At 40.5% G+C, this 27,827-nt stretch overlaps 1 protein-coding gene across 1 annotated transcript; it reads left to right on the top strand.

Moving 5' to 3' along the window:
* Window positions 1–1,110: 1,110 nt before the first annotated feature.
* MC5R (melanocortin 5 receptor) lies at window positions 1,111–3,148 on the top strand. Its single transcript, XM_009960090.2, has 2 exons — window positions 1,111–1,126; window positions 1,947–3,148. Exon 2 carries the CDS (start codon window positions 2,029–2,031, stop codon window positions 3,004–3,006), a length of 978 nt encoding a protein of 325 aa, XP_009958392.1. The 5' UTR covers window positions 1,111–1,126; window positions 1,947–2,028; the 3' UTR covers window positions 3,007–3,148.
* The last annotated feature ends 24,679 nt before the right edge of the window (window positions 3,149–27,827 follow it).

The following is a 27,827-nucleotide window of genomic DNA, read 5'->3' as shown; positions in this document are numbered from 1 at the left end:
GGGACTCTTGATCAGGGAGGGCAGTGATAGGGCGAGGGGTAATGGTTTCAAACTGAAAGAGGGGAGATTCAGTTTAGATCTTAGGAAGAAATTCCTCACTGTGAGGGTGGTGAGACACTGTGAGACACTGACACAGGCTGCCCAGAGCAGCTGTGGCTGCCCCCTCCCTGGCAGTGCTCAAGGCCAGGCTGGATGGGGCTGGGAGCAACCTGGTCTGGTGGAAGGTGTCCCTGCCCATGGCAGGGGGTTGGAACTGGGTGGTCTTTAAGGTCCCTTCCAGCCCTAACCATTCTGTGATTCTATGAATTCATATCCATCTTGGGAAGCCTTGCTCCCAGCATGATGCTCTGTGTACTTCTTCTACGTCTGCATAGAAATCTCTAGTCTAGCAAGGGGACCATTTATTTATTCTATTTTTTTTTCACACAAATTACTTGAGTTACATCTTCTGTTAGTGGTGTAATGGCCTTGACTGTACGTTCTCTGAGTTTGTAATGATGTGGTTCTTATTCTTGCAAAATTATAGCTGTGAATAGAAGATAAATGTTTATAACAGTAATAAGCCTCCCACTTCAATAAAAGTCTTCTGCTCCCACCTCTTTTGGAGTACTATTGCAGTATGGACTTACTGTCAGTGAGTACTAGCAACAGCAGAAAAAACAAAAAATAAATGTTTTTGGAAAGCAGCACGTCTAGTGCATTTTCCCCTTTAATATTATAAAAAGCTCGTAATGAATTTTAGATCAGAATCACTGTTCCGTTAGAAAGACAAGAGAAGACCACTAGGTGGTGGTAAAAAACCAAACCTTTGCTAACAAAACCTATGAAAAGAGAAGTTCAGAGGGGCAAAGAAGGGGAGGAGGAGCCAGAGTTTGAGTACTGAAGACATTATTGCTTGGGGTCTATAAAAAGGCAGTTGCACAGTAAGTAATTTATACGTGGTCAGGCTTGACTCTATGGATTTATTCATTCCTTTTCCTTTATTTTTGTCATCTATTCCCACCAAGGAGAACCCAGCCCCAGATGTCGGCGAGGAGGGGGGGGCTGAAACTTCTGCTGCATGGAGGAAAGGTTGCAGGCGATGAAAAAAAGGAAGAGCAACTGAAGGAGCAGCTCTGGTAAATAGGTACGGTTAATTCTTGATTGCAAATAAAAGGTTACTTTTAAAAACTGAAAATGATTTATCTTGATATGCTTTGAATTTTATTTGCAACAAGTCACTGACAATCAGCTTTAAGTGCTCCTCTTACAAAGAATGTGATGGCTTACAACTTGCCCTGAATATTGTCATTATCAAAAGAGCACTGAATAAAATACTCACAATCTGGAACAGAAAACTTGTTTTTATGACAGGATTCCACCCATACCGATTCTGTAACATAAGTGTATCCTGAAATGTGTGGATTTGCCTTAGTTAGGTGTTTAATACTGTACTCTTAATTGAGCATGTTAGTAGTGCACAGATAAGCTGTTTATAACACAGTTCATGCGAACTTAAGAAGTACTAAGGTCAGGAAAGCATTTAAATATTTCACTGATAATGTTCAGGTTTTGTGGCAATAATTCAAACTTATATATATAGTATTCAAATGAGCAGGTTCTGCTGAACCTAATACTATACTCTCCTGCATTTCTGGGGTCTGAGAATTGAGACTTTGAAAAGTTTGTTGTTTGGTGTTCAGCATAATTTCCAGGACATTGTGCTCACTTCTGGGGGACTGAATAGAATAAACAAAACTATGAATGAAGAGTGCATGAATCTCTTTGTTAGTTTCTGGTTTTAATTTCCCAGTAATTTCCTGAGCCAATTGGAGGTTGATTTAGAATCAGTAGAGGAATGTAGTGTGGAAAAGACAGGATGTGTACAAGCTAAATTAAATAGAAATGGGTGATATTTGTTTTGTCAACTACCGCCTGCTCTCGTCAAGCTGTATTTTTTTTGGCAGGGTCTTTTGCCTTTTGGAAAATGCATTTACTGCACCCCTTGGCAAGTCCCTCAGAAAGAACAGAACGTGTTTGCTTCCAGAGATGAACATGTCCTCTCAACTATATGTTTCTGAATTAAACCTGAGTGCCTTTGGTAGCAACTTCACTGTGCCTGCTGTCAAGAGCAAGTCATCGCCATGTGAGCAAGTGGTCATTGCAGCTGAGGTGTTCCTAACTCTGGGCATTGTAAGCCTCCTTGAAAATATTTTAGTTATATGTGCAATAGTTAAGAACAAGAACTTGCATTCACCCATGTATTTTTTTGTTTGCAGTTTAGCAGTGGCTGACATGCTGGTTAGTGTGTCTAATGCTTGGGAGACAATAACGATATACTTAATAAACAATAGACACATAATTATGGAAGATGCCTTTGTCCGTCATATAGACAATGTCTTTGATTCAATGATCTGCATATCTGTGGTGGCTTCCATGTGCAGTTTGCTGGCTATAGCAGTAGACAGATATATCACTATCTTCTATGCCCTGCGTTATCACAACATCATGACAGTGAAAAGATCAGGGCTTATTATTGCATGCATCTGGACCTTTTGCACGGGCTGTGGCATTATCTTCATTCTTTATTATGAATCAAATTACGTCATCATTTGTCTCATCACTATGTTTTTTACCATGTTGTTCCTCATGGTCTCGCTGTACATCCATATGTTCCTCCTGGCTCGTACTCATGTGAAGAAAATAGCTGCTTTGCCTGGGTACAACTCTGTCCGTCAGAGAACCAGCATGAAAGGAGCCATCACTCTGACTATGCTTCTTGGCATCTTCATTGTTTGCTGGGCTCCATTCTTTCTTCATCTCATCCTGATGATCTCCTGCCCTCAAAACCTCTACTGTGTTTGCTTCATGTCCCACTTTAACATGTACCTCATTCTGATTATGTGTAACTCAGTGATTGACCCCTTGATTTATGCCTTTCGTAGCCAGGAAATGAGGAAGACCTTCAAAGAGATAATTTGTTGCTATAGCCTGAGAATGGTCTGTGGGTTATCAAACAAGTATTAAGAAAACCAAATCAAACCAAGCAAGAGAATGGAAATGCAACATCTTGCTGTGTCTTGTGATTCTGTTGAAATGCCTATGGAACATCTTTCTTCATTCAGCTGTCACGACTTTTTCAGAAATCAGAAATAATTTTTTAATATGTGATTTTACATTTCTTTCCCTCCACACACTGGTGGTAGGAGCTACTCAGTGCATCTGTATTACAGGGAGAAAGAATTTAATCTCGTTTACCCTACTGAAGACTGGATCTTATAAGAGGATTGTACAGGGAAAGCCTTATTTTTCTTTCTCCTAAAGGCAACGAGTGTGACCTGGCATGCAAATGAGCCCATCAGCCTGTCAGTGTGTGTTTCTGTTGATATTCTTTGTCTCTCTAGATACAGCATGGCTTATTTTGATGCCCGGAATTAATAGGTTTTTGGCTCTTTCCTTCTGAAGACATATCATCAGAGAAGTAGCTCCAATTATCAGGGTTCACATCCCTTGCTCAACAGTTATAACCGATATATATGCACGTATCAGTGGTCTTGTGTTCCAGTCATGAGTGTTACTGTCATAAAATATGTATTAAGTGGACAATGTTACCATGAGATTTTCCATGTTGAATACACTATGCTGTCATAACTGACTACGTGCGGTCTTCTCACTGTGGGGTAAGATGTACCATAGGCAGATTTTAAGGCTTAATTTGAAGACTGAGCTGATTCTAGTTTGTCTGGTTTATTTATTCACCAGGGCTAGGGAAGTAAAGGGTACATGACTTCTAGATAGCCACTAGTTTCCCTAGTGAGTGGCTGCCTTTATATAGACATTACAAAAGCATTTCAGCTAGGAGCAGCTTTTGTTATGGGAGGAAGCCGTCCTGTAGATTGCATGTTTCAAGCTGGGAGAGAAAAAACAAGTTTGATGATCAGAAGGCAATGGCAAAACACGGCTTTCAAAACCTCAGGCATATGTAGCTATAACAGAGACTTCTGAGTTTTGCTTCCCAAACAAACAGTATTTATTTTTATTGAGAAGATTCTAAGGTGAAACCTTCTGCCTTTTGTGTAAGCAATTTGCATCTATTCATGCTCTCGTTAACATGCTGTTCTGTGACAGCTGTGTAATGTGCAAAATATTGGATTTATCACAAATGAAGGAAGTGAAACTGTGGCATTGATTTCTTGATGCCAATGGACGGTATGTATCTTGCACTGAGATATAAGCTAGGAAATTATTTCAAGCAGTGGTACCGTACTGACTAGATATCAGAAAATATCTTGGAAAAATGAATTATTTCTTCTGAAAAGCTGAAAGGATAACTCATGTTATACTTGGTTTAGGGATGCTCTAAAACTATTGTCAACAGAAGGACTATGATTGATTCAATGGCCTTAAGTTATACCTCAAGGTGAAAGTTCTGATCAACTGTTAGGAGAGCTTTTTTTACCATAAGAGTGGTCAAATGTGGGAACAGGTGCCCAGTGGTTGTGCAATCTCCATCCTTGGCTGGACACAGGCGTGAACAATCTGCTCTGAGTTGAAACCTGACTCTTACTTTGATGTTGTCGTTTTGATGATTAGGAATAGATGACCTCCACAGGTCCCTTCCAACCCAAGTTATACTGTGATTCTGTGAAACAATTTGTGTATTATGATAAATTTATCCTTTTTTTTCCCCCTCCTAATTTAATCTCTTGTGTAAGAAGAATTGTAAAAGATTCTCCTTCACACATTTAGAAATATAGCATACTTTGTGTCTTCATTTGCTTTGGAGGTCTCTGGCAGGATAAGTAGGGTGCATCTTCAGCATCAGAGTGATACCTCTTGTCTGCTGCACCTTAAAAAAATATACACTGCCTCCAGGTTGCACATGTCTCCCTCTGATATGAGCAGGAATGTTATTATCATTGGAGACACCTTATTATGTTGACTGTAAATATAATGGTTATATCAGTGCAGAAGGTGCTGGAATCGTCCTTCAGCTATATCTGGAAACAGAATTTCAGAGGTATGTTTGTGGCCAGTAGTGAGAATCTTGCCTTGTTTCAGTCCGCCTCTTAACCCTATCCATAAACAGCACCTAAGAGTGGGCTTTTACTACTATGAATGTAAATAGCAAAAGGAGACAGTTCAATTGCACAGTGAAAGGCACCAGCTGATGTTGTAAATAAATCATTAAATCTTCACTGGGTATTGCAAATAATATTAAGCATAATTGTAAATCAACAAAGAGGAAGCCAAAACTGTAATAGCTTTGGGTGTTTTCTTGAATCGTACACTACATTTTTGTTGGAAGTTTATTTGATGTATAAACACAGACATATGAAGAAACAATTAAACTGCACTGCTGGAAACTCCGCTATTGTTGGTTATTCATTGCAATGTGTTTGCTAACCTCATAGATTACTCACAGAGGGAATATAGCATACAGGCTTTCACTTCTCAATTTAAAGAGATGCCTTATTAAGAAATGCATTCTGAAAGAGCGTTACAGACGAATAAAATGTATTTATGTTCGTACCTATGTCCCTCTAGGTGTCAGCATCACATCCTCATTATAAACTTCACAGGTGGGAACCTAAAACAGCTTAAGAGGGAAATGAAAGTATTTTCAAGAACAGGCTGGAACACTTCCTGCAAAAAAAAAGGCTGTTTATGCTATAGGAATGCACAGAAAACACATGTCTCTGAGGCCATGAGATGTTTTAATCTGTTTCTTTCTCCTGTTTAGCTGCAGAATAAGAGCAAAATTTACCATGCTTTTACTTCTACCAGCACTTGGAAAACACTAAGTAGTCTGATAGATTGGGACCAGCAAGCATTGTAAATATGAAATTTGCTGTTAAAGGACAGTCATGAAAAAATTAGCTGCTACGCTGTCATTGCACCATGTCCCCAAAGCTAATGATACTACTCTTGCTTACACTGTCAGTCATTTACGGCTTGGTATCACTTATTGGAAAGAAGCTCAAATCACATTATTTCTGTCCCGCAGCTCTGAACCGAATTTCTATTGCCCACTGCTGCTTTGATGACTGGACACTTCACTGCTTCTGACCTGTGTGTCACTATTTTAAAGTTTTTAATGAGAAATTATTCTGAACTCACTCCTGTTGTAGATGGGGTCAACTTCTATAAACTCATCTCTGTTTTAAGTAGATAAGTAAGAGCAGAGAGAATACTGAAAAAAACCCCTACCCAACATTTCTAGCTGCACCAGAACTTCATCTAGTGAAGCAGAAGACTGGATTCTTTAGTCTACAATTATGCAAAAGGTGGTTCACGGTAGGCAAGCATCTCTGTCTCCAGATTACATTGAAGTACTTGATATGTTGCTCTGAGTTTTTTTGCTTCAGTAGATTAAAGTAGAAGGTTGATTTTTGCAAATGATGGCATTGCCTGGATAATCCCATACCCAGCATGCTTCTACACTAGCATTGGGAAAATCGGAATCTTTTCTCCAGGCCAAGGCCACAATAAGCTACCAGGAAGTACCAGTTTTCCAAGAGCCTTAGTGTCTTCTGTAACACAAAACAGTCATAACAGAATGGAACAAAGAGGTTGTTTGTGATCCTAGGCTTTATGATCCTGCTTCCCAAATGTGTACGAGTCTGTCACAAAGGTTCTAACTACTGAGTCCTACCACCTCTGGGTCTGGGCTGGGAGGGAATATTGCTCTACAACCTACAGGCCTGCAACTTTTGTGCAACCTGTGTCCAACTCCCTTTTGAAAGCAGGTTGCACATTCCTGTTTTCTAAGAGGAAAAGCATCTCTGAAAGGCTCTGTGGAGCCTTCAGTTGCGTTTTTCAGGAATGCTGTGCAAAGCAAGTGCAGAAACCACAGGAATTTCCTGCAGACATGAACTTTAAGAAGGCAGAAAAAGTTTATACATCTGTGGGAAAGCAACCAGCTCCCTCACACAGTCTGTTCTTTGAAATCTCAAAGGACTCTGTTTTGTCTCCAAAGCCTTGTTGGGGATTCTCCTGCCTCTCTTGCAGTAAAGCCTTCTTCTGTTGCTGCTTAGCTTCTTGCACAGAAGACCAGCTTGTGGTGACCACTGCTGTGTTTGGGGATTGCAATGGATGGTCCCAGTCTTCAGCTGTGTTTTTTTGCCTGCACAGTGCCCTTCCTGTTAGGTATGGTGGCTGAATAAGATATGGAAACATGGATGGGGAAATGGGAATCCTCACATCAGGGATGGAGAGTTACGCAGGCTGCAGTGGAGCTGTCTGCGTAGGTCTCTGTGCTAGGTTATATCCATGTGAGATGCTCTCCCTCCTTTTCTAATTTTATCATGTATTACAACCTGAGATGCATGCATCTTGGATCCAGCTGGTTTTTCATACAGGACAGAAAAGGAGAATCTGAGGTGTGTATGTGTATGTCTATACTTACATTCATACCTACAGGTGTGTGTACTTACTCCAAAATATAGAGTACAATCACAAACGACATCAACAAACGAAATGTATGCAAGAATGTATAGTTTCTTTTCCCCTAACCTTTCTGCTCTTTGTCATCCAGTTATTTGTTACACTGCTTTCCAATTTGCAGCTTGTTTCTGACATATTTCCTCAACCTATAAACAAACCAGCAGTCAAAAACTAGCTTTTTGCACCCTGAGCTTTTGAAAATGACAGTGAATGACTGTGACAGGACAAATAGTTCCCTTAGCACCTGCCACACTGCCTAGTAAAATTTAAATTCTTAAGGTACTTAAGAACTATCCCTAGAACACTTTCTTCTTGAGCTGTTTGCCTAAAACCCCCTAAGAACTGGTTGTACTGAGTATTCAAAGTGAAGGGTTTCCATCAAAATAAAGAGCAGCTGTTTAGGGGAATTATACAAAGTCTGGACATGTGCACGGTAATCCTCTGGATACCCTTACAGCTTCCAGCAAGCTATGGTTTAGGGACTTCTTGGGCAGGACGTTATATTTACAGTGTTGTGACTGATAGCTCTCAATGAATGTTTCTTAGAAGAATTTACCTAATCACTTTTGGATCTCATTATACTCATCTGCCACATCTTGTGACAGTAAATTTCACAGTTTAGATAAGCTGTGTGGAAAAATGATTTTTTTTTTTTTTTTTCTCTTTTAAAACATCTGCTTGGAAGTTTTCTTCAATGCCCCTGAATCCTTAAATTGTAAAGAAGATAAATAACTGGTCCCTGTTCATTTTCCTAGGTCTATAAGGGTTATAAGAATGTCACTTGTGCAGCTACCTCCAGATGGTGATTCGTCACTCCTCTCCTTTCAATTAGTCTGGTTTTACACATGATTAAAACAAGACAAGAATTTGAACTCTAAGCCTTCTGTGCTGGCTCGAGATGATTTTCAAAGGCACCAAATGAACTTTTTTGATGCCCTGTTGCATAAATTCCCTAATTAACAGCAACAAAACAAAACAAAAACCCACAAAGAAAGTAAGATTAATTTTTCTTTCTAGTTTGCCAGTTTTTAACAGGACACAGTTACTTTTGGCAAGCAATAAGTGGAGTTTGCTGGTAAATTAGCTTTTTCATTGGCTTTTGTGTCTTGCACAGAAACTTCGTGCCTACATCACCCACCCAGAAAAAAAAATTACCCTAGAAATACCTATCATCTTTGTATTATGCCTTTTGTTTGTCAGAGCTTTGCTCTGAACTGCTTTCTGGAAAACTTTGCATGGATTTTTGCATCAGGACCTAAATCCCTGAATTTCTATATCCCCTAGACCTTATTATTATTTCTGCTTCACAGGTTCCTTGTGCTTTTTAAAGTCAGGGGCATCTGTCCATGATTGTCTTCTTTCAAAGGGTATCAGGAAATACTCCTGTACTTTAACTTTATTTTACATCTATAGCAATATAGATTTAATTATTATACTAATAATATAATTGTTAGTAGTGCAAACATTGACCTCAGCTCAGAGATACATCACTGAAACCAAGAGTGGCTCTTTCCTGGAGATTTTTCCCAGAAGACATAAAGAGCCCTGACTATAACAAGGAGAGGAGATTCCTGCTTTCTGCTCATACAGAGGCAGAGAAGTGGTGGAGCTTGGGGAAGAAAGCATTTTAAATCTGTTAAGTTCACACTTCACTTTACAGGGAATGAATTGCCTTTTCCTGCTGTGAGGACTGGGCTGTATGAAAAAATGTCCTGGTAGACAAAAATGTGCCAAAATCAGTTTTAAAAGACGAAAGTCAGTGAGTTCTGGAAACTTGACGAAAAGCCTGTGTGCAAGACTGTCACCAGGTGTGACTGAATCCCATTCCACTGAAGTGCCTTGTAAGACATCTTCTCCACACAAAGACATATAGTAGCAATTCAGGATGAGGTAGTTCTCTAGCTCCTTCCTCCCCAGAAAAGAAAATAACTGTATTTTAAATGTTAGTGGAAAATAAGTCTGTCCACAACTACATTTATTTCTCATGTTCCTCAGATTGAGAACATGCCAGCTGTCCACAGTGGGCCCCAGGATCCAGTGCTCTGACTGGGGTTCTCTGAAAAGTCAGCTCGTAAGGAACCTGCTTAACTCACTTGGGAAAGGTAAGTTAAACCTTCAACTTCTCCTGGGCTTAAATGCCCTGCTTGGTAATCACAGTTTGTAAAGCAGGTGCTTAAAAAGCCCTGCAGAGGCAAGAGATGAATTTCAAGTGCCGTTCCAATGACAGTTCATGTCCCTGCATAAAGTGCATAAATAATGAAGAAGTAGGAGGTAAGTCCCTGAATGAAGTCCTGGTCTTTCATCTTACAGTGAAGCTGCTAAATATCCAGATTTTCACTTTGAAAAGGGACATTGGTGCAGCCACCTCTGAATCTGGAAGGTGGCTTTTAGAAGGAAAACTTTGTGAATAAAAAAAAAAATGGTATTTGGTGTGTGGCCTGCTGTTTTAGTTACGCTCTTGGAAAGTCTGACTGTCCCTCTGGCGAAAAAAAGTGGATAAACAACTTTTCAGTTGATTTTGACTGCACTTATTTTTAAGATGGTATCTGCAGTCTGTAGCCCTTAGTGCTTCTGTTGCTCGAAGCAGAGGTGCTCATGTTCCAGAAAACTGGAAGGTGTAAGGACTTTAGGTACAAAAATGACAGGTGGATTTAGGCTCCCAGGTCCTCATTCAGCTCCTTGGTTGTGTTGGCCACATGCCTGGCGCTTCAGTCATATGCAATTAATAACTGAGCATAGCCATGGCAGTTTAAGCAATACTCTGGAACTGTATTTAGAGCAGGGGATATTGAAAGCATGTCCAGCTTAATTGGAAGGGAATGGAAGAAAGGAAAACCACCCTAGAGCTACCTCACGGCAGACAGCCCTGGCATACGGACAAGCAGGGGATCAAAGGCCTATTGCACAATGTAATGAGTAAATAGATGACAAGTACAACATTAGCTCTGGTGGACCTTTAGAGGGGAAGGCAGGCGATACAAGGAACACCGTGTGTATTTCAGATGACCTTTCATTGAAAATGTCAGTTAGAAGATTGTACTGAATTTATAAAGAGGGTAATAAATAACTGGACTGAATAATGAAAGGTTTAATGCTCAGGGAAAAACTGGAATGAAGATACAGGGAGGCAGGATGCCTGGAATTACTCGTACTTTAAAACTTTCTGAATTCATTATGGCCAGTGAAGTGCCAGCTTTTTTAGTGCTGAGAAAAAAAAAGCAGTTAATGACAAGAATATTGCTAATTATAATGAAAAAAATCTGTGGTGAACTAGCAGAGTTGATAGAAGACGGGCCCTTTGAAGGCTGCTCCCAGACCTTGTCCTTAGTTACCACTGCCTGCAGTAGGTCCCCTCAACCCACACTCCAGCCCTGGGAGATGGGTGTCTGTGGGGCCCTGACAGTCATGTGCTTTAAAAGAGATATAATAAGACTTCTCCACAGAGAAATAAGGAGGTATTTAACCATCTCCAAATTGATTTTTGCCTTGTTTTGTTCTGCAGTTTACCTTTCTATGATATTTATGATCTTTCAGCTTGACTGGTTAAAACAACTTCTGAACAGAGCTAATTAAGCAGATATTTAGAATTCACTAGCATCTCCCTTCTGACAGCCTCAAAGTATTTTGCAAACACTAACGAATGAAATCTCAAACCATTGATGCAAGATCGCTTGCAGAAGCATAGCATCACCCTGAATTTGAAGGTGGAGAGCTAAAAATGAGTTATTTTTGAAAGCAGAGCTCTAAAATACTGATTTCATCCCTTTGCAGTTAAGTAGCACTTCTCTGAATTCACTCCACAATCTGAACACTGGGGCTTCAACACACCAAAAAGACATCCACAGCATAACATGAGGTGGTAGGATAGTCCCAAGCTTAGTTTCATCCTGTACCAGATATGAGAAAAAGTTATGCTCTGTGCTGTGGTACCAGCCGTGATTTCGGAGTCTCCGCTGGGCTGCAAGGGCAGGCAGGGCATTTCCTGCTCTCAAAAAATGCATTTCCAGCCCTGACTGTTCCTCCTGTTCTCTGGAGCCCAGACGCAATGAGAGCACAGGAGGAAGTATTCGTACCAGGGCAGTGTTTGCTGGTGAGGTTGCTCCCTCAGGGGATAAAGACATTGGGGTGTATTCCCTTCCCCCCCCCCCCCCCCCCCCCCCCAGTTTCTGTGCTGTGGCTAGTGGCCTGTGAGCGGCATCTTTGTAACAGGTTCAGAATCTCTTTGCAATGTGAAAAACTCCGAAGCAGGAACTATGATTACTGCAATGAATGGACCTTGAATAAATAAATACATTGCTAAAACATAGGCTAAGGATAGGGAGTGGGACGCCTTGACTTGCAGGACGTGAAAGTGTCTGGAGCCTTTTCAAACCTGTTTGAGAGCACTTTGCACACTAGCAAGCCGTCCTAATGCACCCTTAGTCCTCTGAAATGCTTGTACTGCTTAGGACTGTCCTGATAACAAGCGAAATACAATCCATTTTCTTTCTTAATTAACTGAAACAGTCACAGTCAAAAGGATTTAAAGTCTTAAGGATGTCATATTCATTTCTACTGACTTGAGTGCCAGCAATAGGCTTAGCAGATAGGGAATGTAAGGTTTTATTAGACTGGCATTGGTTTTCTAATAAGCCAGGCCACAGGGGAAGCACACTTTAGAAGTTATGCTCGATGGGTTTCTGCATTTTCCTACAGATGTTTTAGTTTAACTGTACTTTTAATGTAATATCTGCTTTCATTTATATGATATATATCTCATAAATACTTTTCAGACATGGAAAATTTTAAGTCAGAGGAGGGATATCACTAGTACAAAGATATAGAAAAGTACCTCTAGACTGAAGTGACCGACATAATTCAACTCGACAAACTATCGATTCTTAAACTTAATTTTGCCATGGGAATTCCTACCAGATACTCTGATATGAATGTTTACATCCACCTTCTTTCAGTTTTGGCCTTTATTGCGGGGCTTAGTATTTTCAGAGCAAAGTATGCTTGGCCTGTAGCTCAAGGTCTTAGGAAGGATGCTGTTGGTAATCTGAAAAGTTATTTGTTGTACAAATGCTTTTGCAAAACCACAAACAAGGCAGACAGTGACACAAAGCTTGTGTCAAATTCTCCTTGCTATTTTCTGAGGCAATCAGAAAATTATCTGTAAAAAGTAGGAAGTTTGAATACAAAATGCCATTTCTTGCTCTTGAAATGTGCAAATACATGGAAACTAAGTGGAGATTTGTTAATGACATCCACAGTTTTAAGCTAATATTTTGCTACAGCTTTAGGTATTTATAAAACCAATGGAAGTGATTTTTATTCTATAGACATTTTTCTTGTGTAGGGTAGGAGTCACTGAAAAATCTTTTCTACTTTTCTACTAAGGCACATTTGACTCCCAATTTATTGGGGGCACTAGGGTAATATATTGCTGGTTAGCTGTCAGTGACTCTCTACTGCTGTTTTGTGTTGCTTTTGCTGCAGATGAGGCAGTTTTCGTTTGCACTTATAATTGTTTTCTTTGCAGTTTTACTATTTCATCAGTCTACTGCTCCAATCTAGTAGCATTATGGGTTCACTGAGAACTTCTTCCATAAGTAACCCTGGACTTCTGTAGCAGCTAGTGATAAGTGCTGCTCTTGCCTTCTGCAGGAACACATTCCTGTGCACTGCAGAAACAGACTAAATTTAAAATTCATTCATACTGTGGGGAAAAGAAAATCAGTGATGGATGAAAACAAGTGCAACTTTTAAAAACACCTTAGTTTTACTAAGGCTGCTGTCTTCGATTACTCACCCTATATGTAGCCATCTGGTCTAAAATCCTTTCAGTCTATCTGCAGTCAGATGGTTTGAGGGCATTTTTTTCAGTTTGCATGTTTTCCTTTGAAAAGATCTGTGGTTGACTGGCACCTGCTGTTCATTAACTTCATGGCAGCATTCTTGATTTAGTCTCCAGTTCAAGCAAGTACGTAATAACAGGCTTCTCATTACAAGTGCAAACTCTCTTTCTGAAATCTGGAGGCCTGCCTACTTGATGACTCTGCGGTAAGAGAGCGGTGCTAGAGAGCCTACAACTAGGCCCAATATCCCCGCAGAACAAAAGAAAATATTGCACAAGGACTGACTTGATGCTCCCAGGTAATCTGGCCACCTAAATATGGTGATGTGTTTTGGCAAAGTCTAACACTAACAGCAGTGTCAGTGCTTGTTATATTTCCCATAGACCTGGTGCCAGCTTGTTTGGAGCTTCTTCACGCGTCTCTGCACTGTTGCCCAATGCAAGGGGTAGATGTACCCTGAGAAATTGCTTAGTTGGATCATTGTCTCCATGTTCTGTACTTGACAAATTCAAAGGCCTAATGATATTAAATAACACATCATGTAATTTATTTTTGCAAAGTGTCATTAATCTCTGCCCCTTCTTCATACAGTGTGCATATTTCATCTTGGAGCTAAAATGAAGCAAGAAAACACAAGTGAAGGGACTCTATAGATACTATCAATGGAGCACATTTTTCACCAGACGTGTGCAAATGTAACTTCATGCCTGGTGCCACTGTTGTATTAACATAATAAATTGAGAGGCTGTGGAAACTATTGTGTCTAGAACTTGCTGAAACTGAGTTAATAGTAAGGAATTAATACATCAGTCATCATGATGCAGAAGTTGCAGGATGAGACTTTTATAGTCTTTATTATGAAAGTCAGATTGGTGGATTGTGTTAATCTGTTCTGGTCTTAAAATTCTGAATTAAGTTTAATGGACAGTTAGCAAATATTCAGGTCTCTTTCCCAAGGAAGGTAACGAACAGTGATAACCTTGTTCTTCTTAAGGGGTAAATTAATGTGATCCAAAAGCAGTTTGCCTACATTTATAAATGTGGAGGCTTGTGCTAGAAGCTTTCATGAGACCAGGTTAAGAACATCAGAACTACATGAAATTTAACTCAAGGATTGAATCAGAAATCACAGGACAAGTGAACAGCCTGAACTGTGAAGTAGCTTTGTACAAAATTTTGCTTCAAGAGAGAAAGCTTGATGGAATAATTAATTGATAAAAAGACAGAAAGAAGAATTAAGCTCATGGAATAATTTATATTACAATTAATTTATACAGATTTAGCCGTGACATTACACATTTAATTCATCACTTAATTTCCTGGAATTGTTTAACCTTATTTGAATCAACTGTGATTAACCTTATTTAGTTTCACATTGATTATGGTTACTGCATCTCTAATCATCCAGAGCTTTGGTTATTTGTGTGGTTTTGCTGCCTCCAAAATATTTACTACAGGTAGCAATGAATTACAAAATTTGGAGGAGATAAAATGCAAGGGAATAGTAAAAATCACCTTAAACTCATTCCTGTCAATGTTAATTTTTAAATTTCCACAAGTAAATGATGAGCTGTCATCTTAGACATCCATTCAAACACCAGGATGATAAACTCTGTAAATAAAATTGTAAAGGATGAATGATAGAATAATTCCTAATTGGGATGGGAGAACTTCTTTGGGATAAATTTAGAAATAAGTAAAAGTGCTTAATTATGAGTTCTAGAGCAGTTATGAAGTTTCAAGTTTGTATTTAACATTTAACTGTATCTGAAATTCCTCTTTAATACTAATATCTATGATGTCTGGATATTGTTTTAGTAACCCCACAATCTAGTTGGTTAAGAATTATTTTCAAACAGATGTCTTTACTTGCTAGTGCTTGTATAGTGCAAATTTGCTTCGATTTTTTTTTTTAGGTCCTATTAAAACTTGTTTGAACTCTCCTGATGCAGACTGTTTTACCCATTTCTCTATCTGCAGAGCAGGGATTGCAGGGCCATTAGGAGTTACTAACACCTTGACTTTTTGAGGCTTTGGCACAGGGAGGAGCAGTGAGGGGTGGTGTGATACAAAGACTCTGGCTAAGAAGTTGATTAGCAGATGTATAAATAAGATCATGAATCCTTATGCAGAAGGCAAGGTGTTTGGAAGGAAGACACATATTGCAGATGTTCTCTGATGGTACATATATTTTCTTCTAGGCAAGATGAAAGACAGGGAGAACTTTAAAGGGCCTGATTAATTGCCAGTTATATCAATGGTAGTAAGATGATCTCCATTTTACGTACACCATTATGTAACTCTGGTGGGTTGACCCTGGCTGGATGCCAGGTGCCCACCAAAGCCACTCTGTCACCCCACTCCTCAGCTGGACGGGGGAAAGAAAATATAATGACAGGCTTGTGGGTCGAGATAAGGGCAGGGAGATCACTCAGCAACTACCATCATGGGCAAAATAGACTCGACTCGGGGAAATAGTTTATTACAAACTAATATCAGAGTAGGATAACAAGAAATAAAACCAAATCTTAGAACACCTTCCCCCACCCCTCATTTCTTCCTGGGCTTAACTTTACTCTCAACTTTCTCTACCTTTTCCCCCAGAGCAGTGCAGGGAGATGGGGAACGGGGTTTGCGGCCAGTTCATCACACGCTGTCTCTGCCGCTCCTTCCTCCTCAGGGGAAGGACTCCTCACACTCTTTCCCTGCTCCAGTGTGGGGTCTCTCCCATGGCAGAGAGTCCTCCACAAACTTCTCCAACATGAGTCCTTCCCAGGGGCTGCAGTTCTTCACGAACTGCTCCAGCGTGTGTCCCTTCCACAGGGTGCCGTCCTTCAGGAACAGACGGCTCCAGCGCGTGTCCCCTACAAGGTCACAGGTCCTGCCAGCAAACCTGCTCCAGCCTGGGCTCATCTCTCCACAGGGCCACAGGTCCTGCCAGGAGCCTGCCCAATGTGGGCTTCCCATGGGGTCACAGCCTTCTTTGGGCACACCCACCTGCTCTGGTGTGGGCTCCTCCATTGGATGCAGGTGGGTATCTGCTCCACCGTTAATCTCCATGGGCTGCAGGGGGACAGCCTGCCTCACCATGGTCTTCACCATAGGCTTCAGGGGAATCTCTGCTCCAGCACCTGAGGCACCTTCTCCCCCTCCTCCTGCACTGACCTGGGTGTCTGCAGTGTTGGTTCTCTCACATGTTCACACTCCTCTCTCTCTGGCTGCTGTTGCACAGTAACTGTTACTTTCTTAAACACGTTACCCCAGAGGCGCTACCACCGTTGCTGATGGGCTAGGCCTTGGCCAGTGGTGGGTCCATCTTGGAGCCGGCTGGCATTGGCTCTGTTGGACACAGGGGAAGCTTCTAGCAGCTTCTCACAGAAGCTGCCTCTTTAGCCCCCCCCTGGCTACCAAACCTTGACAGAGAAACCCAATGCGATAACCTATGATTAGTTAACAAAATAAAATCCAGTCATTACTGAGGACTCTGGAGATATTCTTCCCCCCATATGACTGTTTCTTGCAAATTCTTTCTATAATGTTAAAATATTCTGATTCAGATTTTTTTCTCCTAATGGACTTAAAAAAAGAATGAATGAAAAAAACCATTATGCCTCAGCCTTTTTTCTCAAACTAAAAGTAAGTGGAAATGCAGTAAATGCAGTGTAGGAATTCCCCAAAGACAGTCTCATCTCTAGGATGCCATTAGACATAAAATACTCATCTTAATACAACTACAGAATTCCTAGGAGTGCAATGGGCTTTTGAAATGAAGGGAGAGCTGGAGGCAGACTATTTGAATCATGTTGAGGGTGACTTCACATTGTGTATTTTTCTACTTATTTCAGTTGAACAACTTGTGGGCCAATCGTATATGAATCGGGATTTCTCGCCTCCTTTGTGGCCTAGACTGAAAGTTGCAGCCTGGCCATAGGGGGAATAAAGGCACCTGCACAACTGCAAGACAAAGGAAGAACCTGTCATTGAGTTTTCTCTCTTGTTCCAGTCATCTCATATTCGTGCATTCTCCTCATGTGAGGGAGAAGGGAATGAGAAGCACTGTCCTCTTTCTTAGTGTGAGACACTGTGGGAAGTCATTTTGCCCAGTTATGACCAAGCAACTAGCTCAAGAGCACTGAGCTGAACATGTCATCCCATTGCTCCCCTTTATCCATCTAGTGTCACCAGTCTAACTGGCCTGGAAACTGGGATCAGGATTAGGATATAATAAAGATATGTTAGTATATGTTATAACCGCAATCCTCACCCTCCTGCTTTATGTAATATAAACACAGTGCCATTCATACATGAACCATCATCATGTATGAACCAACGCAGGGATAGGATTAGTTGGGACTTAAGGTTTTAGTATATTTCAATTAATAATTAGAAAACTTTCATGACTGGAGGAAAAAAAATACAAACTTTGCTCCTGCCTCTGCCAGCCTCTTCTGCTACAGCAGGCTCACAATTTAGTTAAAACAATGATATTGTTTTACACAAACTTGTTTAGCAGCTTTTTTTCACCTCTAAGGTTTGTGGTTTTGTCTATGGTGTTGCCTTCTTGCTTTACAAGTAATTTGTGGGATTAAGGCAGTGTAGGGGCATAACAGTTTGTGGAAGTACTTGCGGGGTACAGAAAGGAATTACACAGGGTTGTGTGCCAGCTAAACAGAATGGCGATGCCACAGCAGGCATGGCTGAATGTCACAGTGACAGCTTCTGAGAGACTCCCAGGACACAGGACTTTATAAAAAAAAGGCGTCCGCAGGTAACTGGTGACAAGACGTTTATGATCATAGAGCTGGCGCCTGACATCCCTTGCTCCTCTTCATGGTCTGAACTGACCTCACTTTTCTCTCATCCTGAGAAAGGAAACAGCATGCTCTGCCCATCCACCAGTTTCATGACTAAGCTTATTTTTGTATCGTGTCTACTGCTGCGCTATTTGGGATGTCAGTGTCTTTGAGACCTTGACCACAGAGCCCTTTCTTGTGTATTCTAGTGGTTCCGAGATGAACCCAGCCATGCCTGTGATAGCCATGGGCCATGCTAGAACGGTTTTTTCACCTCTGATAATGTACTTAAGTTGTTCTTCTTATTCTCCTAAACTAGATTTGCTGTGGATGCTCCTGAAGCCCTCACAGAGTCAATTGCAGTTACTTCAAAATTAGCGTAGGCAGAATAGAGCTGATATATATATATTAAAAAAAAATTTCCCAAGGTGTAGCTGCTGCTATTACCTGATTTACTGCTATCACCTGATTTACTTTGAAGAGTTTTCCCCCCAGCTTGCAGGATTTGTCTGCCACCTGCTTCATGGTGTATTCCTCATTGGGACAGGATGAAGTCTTCCATTCAAACCACAGCTGAATGAATATCCATAGGAGGACAAACACAATTTATGAGATTTTTAAGGTTCTGAAATTTGCTGTGTTTTGTAACCCATTTTCGTGAAATGTGACTTTCATATTTAGATCTCAGGCTCTACCTGACATTTTCTCTGGGCTTCTGAAGTGGCCAGGGATCCCTTGGTTTCAGATGCATTCCCCTACAAAAGCCCAGTGAAGCTAACACACTTTTACAGGATGATTTGGCTTTGGCAGTATAGGACAGTACTGGCACCACAGAATTCTTTCTCAAAAAAAGGGTAAAAAGTGATCATATAGGATATTTTCCATTATATTATCAGCTTCAAATGTACGTTTATGAAGCTTCATTGTTTTTTAAAATGGAAGGCGTGATTTTGTCCAATTTCTTCCTGATGATACTTGGGTGGTCTTTTCATTAAATTTTTTGGGGGAAGAAAAAAATTTAAAAAGAATTGAAAAGGAAACTGAAAGAATTGTTTTATTTGGTTTCAAAGGGAGTCGGTTTTGGTTGTTTTTGTTTGAAATAAAACTTAAAATTTTGAGGGGCTAAAAGTTCCTGATATTTTCTCTGAAAACACTTCCTGGCTTTTCACCATCCAGTTATTTCCTCTGTAGCTAGCCAAATGACTTCAGTCCCATGAAGCAGCTTGCTCATTCATGAGCTGAAATTATATTGCTGTAACTGATCCTATGTTTTGACAAGCACTTTCATAATGGAAAAGCTTTATTTACCTCAGAATAGTCACCGAAACATCTGAACAACAGCTAACAAAAGGAAAAACCATTGTGGATCTTTTCTTCTTAGAGACTGGAGCTCTGGACTTGAGTGCTCATTTTCCATACCCAATTGAATTGATCCAAAATGCTAGAGAGAGGGGCTCACATCTGCCATGTTGAGTTATTTTCTTATGTAATTACCTGGAATAAAACATTCCCAGTAACTGTCTTACATGCTGAAAGCGATACGTGTGAACCTTTTGAAGATACAGGGGTTTCTCTGTGTACGTCTACAACGTCTCTTCTTGTAGGAGCACAAATGGGGAAGTTCTGTTTATCTGCAAATGCATTTAAAATGATGTTACCACTGAAGGAACACAGTCTTGTGTTATCTTTTTCTTAGAAAAATCTTAAATGACAAGATCTATGAAGCCAGTTAGGAGTAATTTTTAAATTACTCCAAAGCTTTTTAGATTTAAAGGAATGGATTTCAAATATTTTTATGTATTCAAGCTTATCATTTGCTATCTTCTTATACATTAGTTGAGAGACGATGCTACGTGACTTTTCACTTTTTTGTTGTTACAAAGGAGGAAGCTAGGAGATTTTTTTTCTGAGAGATGGATTATGCAATAAAGATCAATCTTTCTTTAAAGACTGGAAATAGTATCAAAACATGAAACGTATGTTTCTTTTGAATAATTCTGCTTCAGTGAGTAGCTAATACCTGTTAAATAACTCCCAAGAGGATGCATAACACACAGTTTCCTACAAATAGGAACTTTGAAAAGGAATGCTGCTCCAGTGGAATATGGTAAGACTTCAGATAGTTGTAGGACTATCTGCTAGATGGGGTTCATGCTGTGAACTTCTGCCAATGTACTGTAACTCACATTTGCAAAAATACGCTTTGTTCTAGTGTTGATCCTGCTAGATTGCCTGAACTGTATTAATGTCAAGTCTCTTAAGGGTCATGGGAAAAAGATGTCAGTATTTAATTCTCTTCTGTATGAGCATCTGAGTGTCTTGCCTCAGAAACATCAGCTTCTTTCATTTGACAAGCGAAGAAGTATAGGCCCTTGACTGTTCCGCATGTCCCAGCTAAAAGTGCGATACAGTAGGGGGAGCCAAAACAGGAATATACATCCTGCTGCTCTACTTTCACTTAGTGAGGTTTTGTGCAAATTCGCTTCACGTAAGTGTTGGTTCTGTAAAGCAGAGGGAAAAATCAGAACAAAAGAAGTAACCAAGTGTTTTCCATGTAAAGAAAAGGGATATTGGCTCTCTCCTGTATAATGCATTCTTGAGGAAGCATCCATTTACAACAATATATTTATGTGTAAAAGAATGGTAAGAACAAAAATACAAACCTCCAAAAATTCTATATACAAAGTCAATCTTATTTCTCCCCCTTTCTGAGTTTATTTTAAGATATTTTACTGCTGTAGTTGGTACCTTGTACAATTGTACTCCATAGTAGTACAGTATATACTAAAAATACACGTGAAAAGTCCTTAGATAACTTAGAATTTTGAAGTTCCATCTTTATAAGCAAAGACGGAGCCAAATTCTGGATGGAAAGTTAAGGGCACATTTTCTCACGTTATCTCTTCCTGCAGTGTGGCTTAGGTATTTAATGAGACCAAAGATTCATATGGTGCTACTCTTGTTTTCTCATTTCAGCTTTACTGATAGTAATTGGTTTGTTTCTTTCTTTTTTGGGTTTTTTGTTTAAATTGGTCATACTTCCTATAGCTGAAGTGAATATAATTTCCTTATGCTGATGTACTGGTTTGGCTGGGTTAGAGTTAGTTTTCTTCTTAGTAGCTCGTATGGTGTTATGTTTTGTGTTGATAACAGGCGTGTTTTAGTTATTGCTGAGCAGTGCTTACACAACAAGACCTGTTCTGCTCCTCACCCCACCCCACCAGCGAGTGGGCTGGGGGTGCACAAGGAGCTGGGAGGGGACACAGCCGGGACAGGTGACCCCAACCGACCAAAGGGATATCCCAGACCCTATGACGTTGTGCTCAGCGACAAAAAGCTCAAGGAAAGGAGGAGGAAGGGGGGACATTTGGAGCGATGGTGTCTGTCATCCCAAACAGCCATTACATGTGATGGAGTCCTGCTTTCCTGGAGATGGCTGAACAGCTGCCTGCTGATGGGAAGAGGTGAACGAATCCCTGGTTTTGCTTTGCTTGTGCAAGTGGCTTTTGCTTCACCTGTTAACCTTTCTATCTCAACCCACAACTTTTCGTGTTTTCACACTTAGATTCTCTCCCCCATACCACTAAGGGTGAGTGAGCAAGCTGTGGGGCTGAGCTGCTGGCTGTAATTAATCCACAAGAACTGACAACTTAGAACAGAACAGGACTGACTCATAACTTGCAGAGTTGGAAAAGTGTTTTGTAGAAAATACAGTCTTGCCCTTCTACTTAAAAACCTGTGGTGCATGAGCTACAGGTGTCACTATGGTCCTCTGAAGATGTTATTCCAAATAAAACTCTGTGAAATAATAACTTCCTAAAGCAAATTATGCTGCTGTAGGTCTAAATATTGCAGGGCACTGAGAGTACATCTCTGCAAAACTCTGCCAAACTCTCTGGCTCTTTGTAGCATTCTGTGTCAGAAAAAGTTTCTGTTGTCCACAAAGTCTTTGTTGTGCACCTGGAGGTAAGGAGATTATACAGGCACAGAAATAAGTAGAGATAAAGCTGAATACAACGTAACTGCAACAAGACTAAAATAGTGAGAGAGGCACTTCACATCTTGCAAATGACCTGTGTTATTTTGACAGTATGGCACTGGAGTTCATTCAGACTTTGCATTCCTGCTTGTTCTGTTGGCAAGGTGAAAGAAAAGGAAGAAACTTCCCTCAAGCAGTTTTGATCTGCTTGAGCAACCCAAGTGACAGAGAGCTCTGTGATGAAAGGTGAAATTGTCGAAGATGATTCAAGAATGTCAGGGAGAAGTAGAGAAGTTAATGAGTTGACTGGGATGACAACTTTTGTGGAAGGAGAGAGGGGACATCATAAATGAACTATCTCCCTTTCTTACTTCTCTCCTTTTAATTGTCCTGTTATGACAAGGTCAATGAAGATTATATACTTACAATATCTGAACCCTCCATATTTTAAAAAGTAAGTTATATTTTTATGAAGAAATCTATGTCAAGCATAGCTGCTGGTAGCATCTCAGCACATGCTGACAGACTGACTTGTTTTTCTATTTTTTGCAACAGGTGCTGTCTTTGCAAGGTTTGTTATCACAACTCTACAGTGGTTATTGTTGCTGAAGTGTTTTTGTGAAAGCTATTGACAATTTAGGGGCATTTAAAGCTTACTAGCTCATCACTGAAAAATAGTTTTACTATCTCCTGGCTGCTTTACTGCTACAGCATGTTAGATCTCGGTGCTCTTTCAGTATGCAGTTCCCTGGATCGTTCTTGTTTGTGTCACTGGTGATTTCATGGTAATGGCTCCTATCCCGTTGCTACCAATCTTCCTTTATCAACCTCAGGCTCCTTTCATGGCTCATGGTTTCTTCTGCATGAAACAAATCTGAAGGTTTTTCTAGGTCCTCCTGGTTTGATTCAGTGAGCCAGCACTTTAATGACTTTATCCACAGTTGCTGTCAGGCTACTGCCAGCACTGCCCTGACTGTAGCCAATCTGAACTTGAATTCTCCACATGTGAATGCCACAGTTTCAGACCTTTTCTTGAAAGTGAAGCCAATAATCCTAAGCTGACATTTCCCTTCCCTTCCCTTCCCTTCCCTTCCCTTCCCTTCCCTTCCCTTCCCTTCCCTTCCCTTCCCTTCCCTTCCCTTCCCTTCCCTTCCCTTCCCTTCCCTTCCCTTCCCTTCCCTTCCCTTCCCTTCCCTTCCCTTCCCTTCCCTTCCCTTCCCTTCCCTTCCCTTCCCTTCCCTTCCCTTCCCTTCCCTTCCCTTCCCTTCCCTTCCCTTCCCTTCCCTTCCCTTCCCTTCCCTTCCCTTCCCTTCCCTTCCCTTCCCTTCCCTTCCCTTCCCTTCCCTTCCCTTCCCTTCCCTTCCCTTCCCTTCCCTTCCCTTCCCTTCCCTTCCCTTCCCTTCCCTTCCCTTCCCTTCCCTTCCCTTCCCTTCCCTTCCCTTCCCTTCCCTTCCCTTCCCTTCCCTTCCCTTCCCTTCCCTTCCCTTCCCTTCCCTTCCCTTCCCTTCCCTTCCTTCCAAGCAGACTTACCTAACAAACAGTCCTGTCATCACATTAGGCATACAAAGAAGCAGGGATCCTAAATCTGCCAGTGAAGTCACTGAGACCTCAGCTTACACGGACAGAGACTTCTGAGGTCAGTATTTGTACTGCAGCAGCAGGTAGTACCAACATGTATTAACTTTTCTGGGGGAAACGAAAATGAGTGGAGGAGTGAGCTGTGCATCAGCTACAGGTGAGAGGAGGTTGTTTGTGTTCCTCTTTCCAGCAGTCTCAGGAGAGCCAGTATCAGGATTCTTTTTCTGATTCCCCAGTACGCCTTGACAGGCAGCTCAGCTTTAAAAAAGTGCAAGACTTCTTCAAGCAGTTTAAAAAAAAGCACAGAATTAATGAAGGACTTCTATTAGAAGCCTAAAAGGTGTAAGTTCTGGAGGGAAACATTGTGGATACATAAAGCATCAGACTCCTGGAATGACATAGTCATGCACTGGTAGATGACAAGTTGGGGAAGAAAGTCTGCATGGGAAGGTTTTTCCTTTCTTAGACAGCATACTCCCTTTTCTTCCCTACTGCTGTGGACGGGAGAGTGCTATAACTTTTTCCACATGTAGACCAGGTGTTGTAGGCAAGTAATTCTGGTTTTATGTGCTGAGGTACTACCTAAAACCACTTATCAATTGGAGTATAGTTAAGCAGAATGTCTGGACTTGTATCTATGGCCAATGTCATTCCACATGTGAGTGCACATGGACAGCTACTGCTTGGAGAGCTGCTGGTGACGTGAATTCCTTATGATCTAGAGGACATTGTAAGATTATCCTAAGTCGTTTGTCTAGAAGATTCAAAACAGAAAATAGAATGATCACAAAGAATTAAGATACTGTGCATTGCTGTTGCTCTGGGCTTTACTCTGAGCTTGTCTTTGTATGCAAGAAAGAGTGGACTTATATGGAAACATTCTTGCTGTATTACACAGATCCACTACGCTGACAAGTCTGTCCACAGGGAAAGGAGCCATCTCTCTCAGCAGGAAACACTTCCTTGTCTCCCATTGTGCAAATATTTGGGAAGGTCAGGGAGCTTGATTTTACCCTCATGGCACCAGCTGGGAGAAGATCTCACTGGTAAACACATGGCTAAGAGCCAGAGGAATAGGCAATGGTTGGGGTGTAGTGTCTGGGCTGGGGTCGCACATATATCTTGCCAGGTCTTTAAATGTAGTTTCCCAGTGGCTCAAGAATGACTTCAGGCATCAAAGCTGGAGCGATTGGTGAGTGGGAGCTTAGGCCTGTACGTTGAAATTCCACTTGTGCTGAAAGAATATGTCCCTTTAAGAGCATTAGGAGTGGGAAGAAATGTGACTGCAAACACAGATCTGAAAGCACAATACATTATCTTTGTTCATGCTGTTGTCCCTAAACGAAACAGACCTTCTAATGAGAAAGCTGGTCATCAGCCAGCAGCAAGATACTGTGCCAAACGCAATTCCAGGGTGAAATACGTGACATTCCCAGCTGCCTGCTTACTAGTTTTCCTTTGCTGTCAACTCTCTGGAGCTCACCGCATGTATTTATTTTATGGCCTAGAAACACACTCTGTCTGTGAATCCTCAATTAATCACTGTAATTATAATAATAAAAGAAGCTGAAACATGCTTCCCTGAAACACAGATACTTATCTCTGGCTGGGTAAGGGACTAATTAGTAACTGTTCACTTCGGCTTTCTGCAATTTTAGTTGTTTGTTGTTTGGGGTTTTTCTTTTTGGCAGCACTGTTAGGTTTGTTTTTTCTACTCTCTTTCAAAATGTTTAGTTATGCAACTACTAGAGATGGAAAGAACTGTGGTTACCAACCTTTGTCCCCAAGATAGCTGCCTTCAAATTATCGAAATGTCCTTTCCCAGTTCCATTTATCATCTCAAGTAATATTTATAGATTTCTAGCTCCTGAAGAAAGTATAGATTTTGGACAGGTTCTGTTTGAAAGACTTTAGTTTACTGTAAGCTTTTAAAAATAAAATCAATAGATGTTTTTTGCAAGAAAAAGTATTTCCTTGCAGAATGCTATTTTAATTAGCTGGGAAAAGACAAATTTATACATAAGAAGATTAATCCGTGAAGTGCTTTTTGAGCAGTTTTAAATTTTATTAACACTGTTTGTCAAAACAGGAGTTACAGTGGCTGGGAAAGCAATGAAAAATACTATGAATACAGCTGCCATGGTAATAATGATGGTGTGAGTACTTAGATTCAATCTGACATGACTAGGCAGGGAAGTAGCTTTTTACTTCAATCAATATAGCAAAAAGGAAGTGAAGAACTTCTTGTTTTCTGAGAGCCTTTGACTTAAGTAGATTTAATAAAATTTTCTGTGAAAGATAAAGAAAATTTCTTCCCTAGATGAGATCTTCTGCTGATGTCACACATCTGTTAATAAATCAGACTGGCATATATCTTTTGGAAGGGAAAACATTACCCTCTTTAATGGAGATTCCATTACTGTTCCTGTATTAATTACTGCGATTAATTTTCTCTCTGTAAGAGATACAAGATTTTGATCAGTAGAGTTTTCAGAGGTCAGGCAAAATGATAACTTGTCTGCAAAATGTTCTAGGAATTTCTTTAAGTAATTGTTTCATTTGCTTTACATCAAGAAGTGTCATGGTTGAATGCATAAAATTATACTGTGTTTACTTCAAAAATATTTGCTTTTTCCATCCAGAGAAACAAATGTTTTTAAAACCAATGGCTGCAGTAACTGTGAAACTGTCCTCTCTGTAAAAGAGACGAATAGATGTAGCAAGCCACTTTCTGACAAATAAAGAGCTGTGCCATATAAGACATAGCTTTATATTTCCATTTTAAGAAATTTTGGACCTTTCCTTGGACTGCAATTCTGTCTTTGGCACTAACATGAAAGCTGTCTTCATTAGTATAGTAATTCACTACATTCACAGAATCCTTGTAAATAAAAGCTGTGGCTACAACTACTGGTAAGAAGATTCTGACTCTACAGTTACACATTCATTTTTTTCCCAGCAGTTGGATCAATAGTTCTTTTGATTTTTTAGAGGTTTCCCTTTGCCATTAAGGTTTCGAACTTCATCAGTGCTGTAGATGGCAACACAAATTCCGTTTTTTGTTTCTGCTTCATTGTATACTAAAGACAAGGACATGAAGTTCTCATCTCCCCTAGAAACCACCATCCCTAAATGTCCGTTTGCTAGTGAGAAATAGTCCTTGTCCTTTGTGCTTTGATCATATTGGCCTTATTATTCAGACTATTTCTGTTTGTCCTTCCCAAAAACGTATTTTTTTCTTACCAGTCAGCTTCTGTCTCTGAGGCTTTTGTACTGCTTTATTGAGTGACTAACTTTACTTCTGAAGTGGAAAAATAGTGATGCAACATTATTATCTATTTATCTATCCTTTTCTTTATTCATCTGACAAGTGATACGTGTTGGTGATCTAAATGCTAACAGCTCATCAAACACATCTAAACCTCCTGATCAGAATTTTTGGGTGGCTACTGTTAATTTTGTTAATCTTCCTATTTTTTCCACATATACAAACAGCTCTGTGGAACTTCATGCAATGTCAGACATATGCACAGACTGCTGACAGCCAAAAATATGTGTATTGAAAACTCAGTCAGTCTTATGCAGACAAACCTGTGAGATGACTAGAGAAATGTCAAAGAGTCACCCAGTATTTCTTTTCAGTTGTTTTCAGGCTGGGTAGTGCTCACTCGCTGTAAATGAAGGCAAGAAGACTGTTCTCTCTAATGGGCTCCTTTGAGAGCCTCTGTTTAGACCAGATTCTGCATGGGAGTGTTTCCCTCTGGCTCTTCCAACTGCCCCTCTGCAGCAGCACAGCATCTTGTGACCTCTCTGAGGGACCTAAAGACATATTTGTGTAATTCTTTTAGAGGAAACTTGTGCAACCCACTGGGAACTATAGTTGGGAAAGACATTTTTCCTAGAACAAAAAGGGTAGTCAACGACAGGCATCTGTATACAGATCCAAAGGTCATAGGCTGCAAAGCTAAGGATAGACTTAACCAAGTCGAGCATGCAGTCTTTGTCGGATCTTTCTCTTGTCCTGATGGGTTGTCAACTTCTCATTTCCTTATGTCCTAAAAAAAGTCTACTTGTGTTTCTTCTCCCTGATGTTTGCTCTAACACAAGTTATTGGTGGATGGGTGAAGCTTTTCTTTGTTTCAGACTCTTTTTCTCAGCTGTTGCTCTCTCAGCCTTGGGGGTTGGTACAATTGTATTATAAGCGTATGAAAT

Source organism: Leptosomus discolor, chromosome 13 (assembly GCF_034619465.1).
Source record: "Leptosomus discolor isolate bLepDis1 chromosome 13, bLepDis1.hap2, whole genome shotgun sequence".
In the NCBI taxonomy this organism is placed as follows: Eukaryota; Metazoa; Chordata; class Aves; order Leptosomiformes; family Leptosomidae; genus Leptosomus; species Leptosomus discolor.
This window is presented reverse-complemented; position numbering and strand designations above follow the sequence as displayed.

Bases quoted from the DNA above. Each gene is read 5' to 3' on its own strand.
- MC5R (XM_009960090.2), top strand. From the start codon at position 2,029: ATGAACATGTCCTCTCAACTATATGTTTCTGAATTAAACCTGAGTGCC.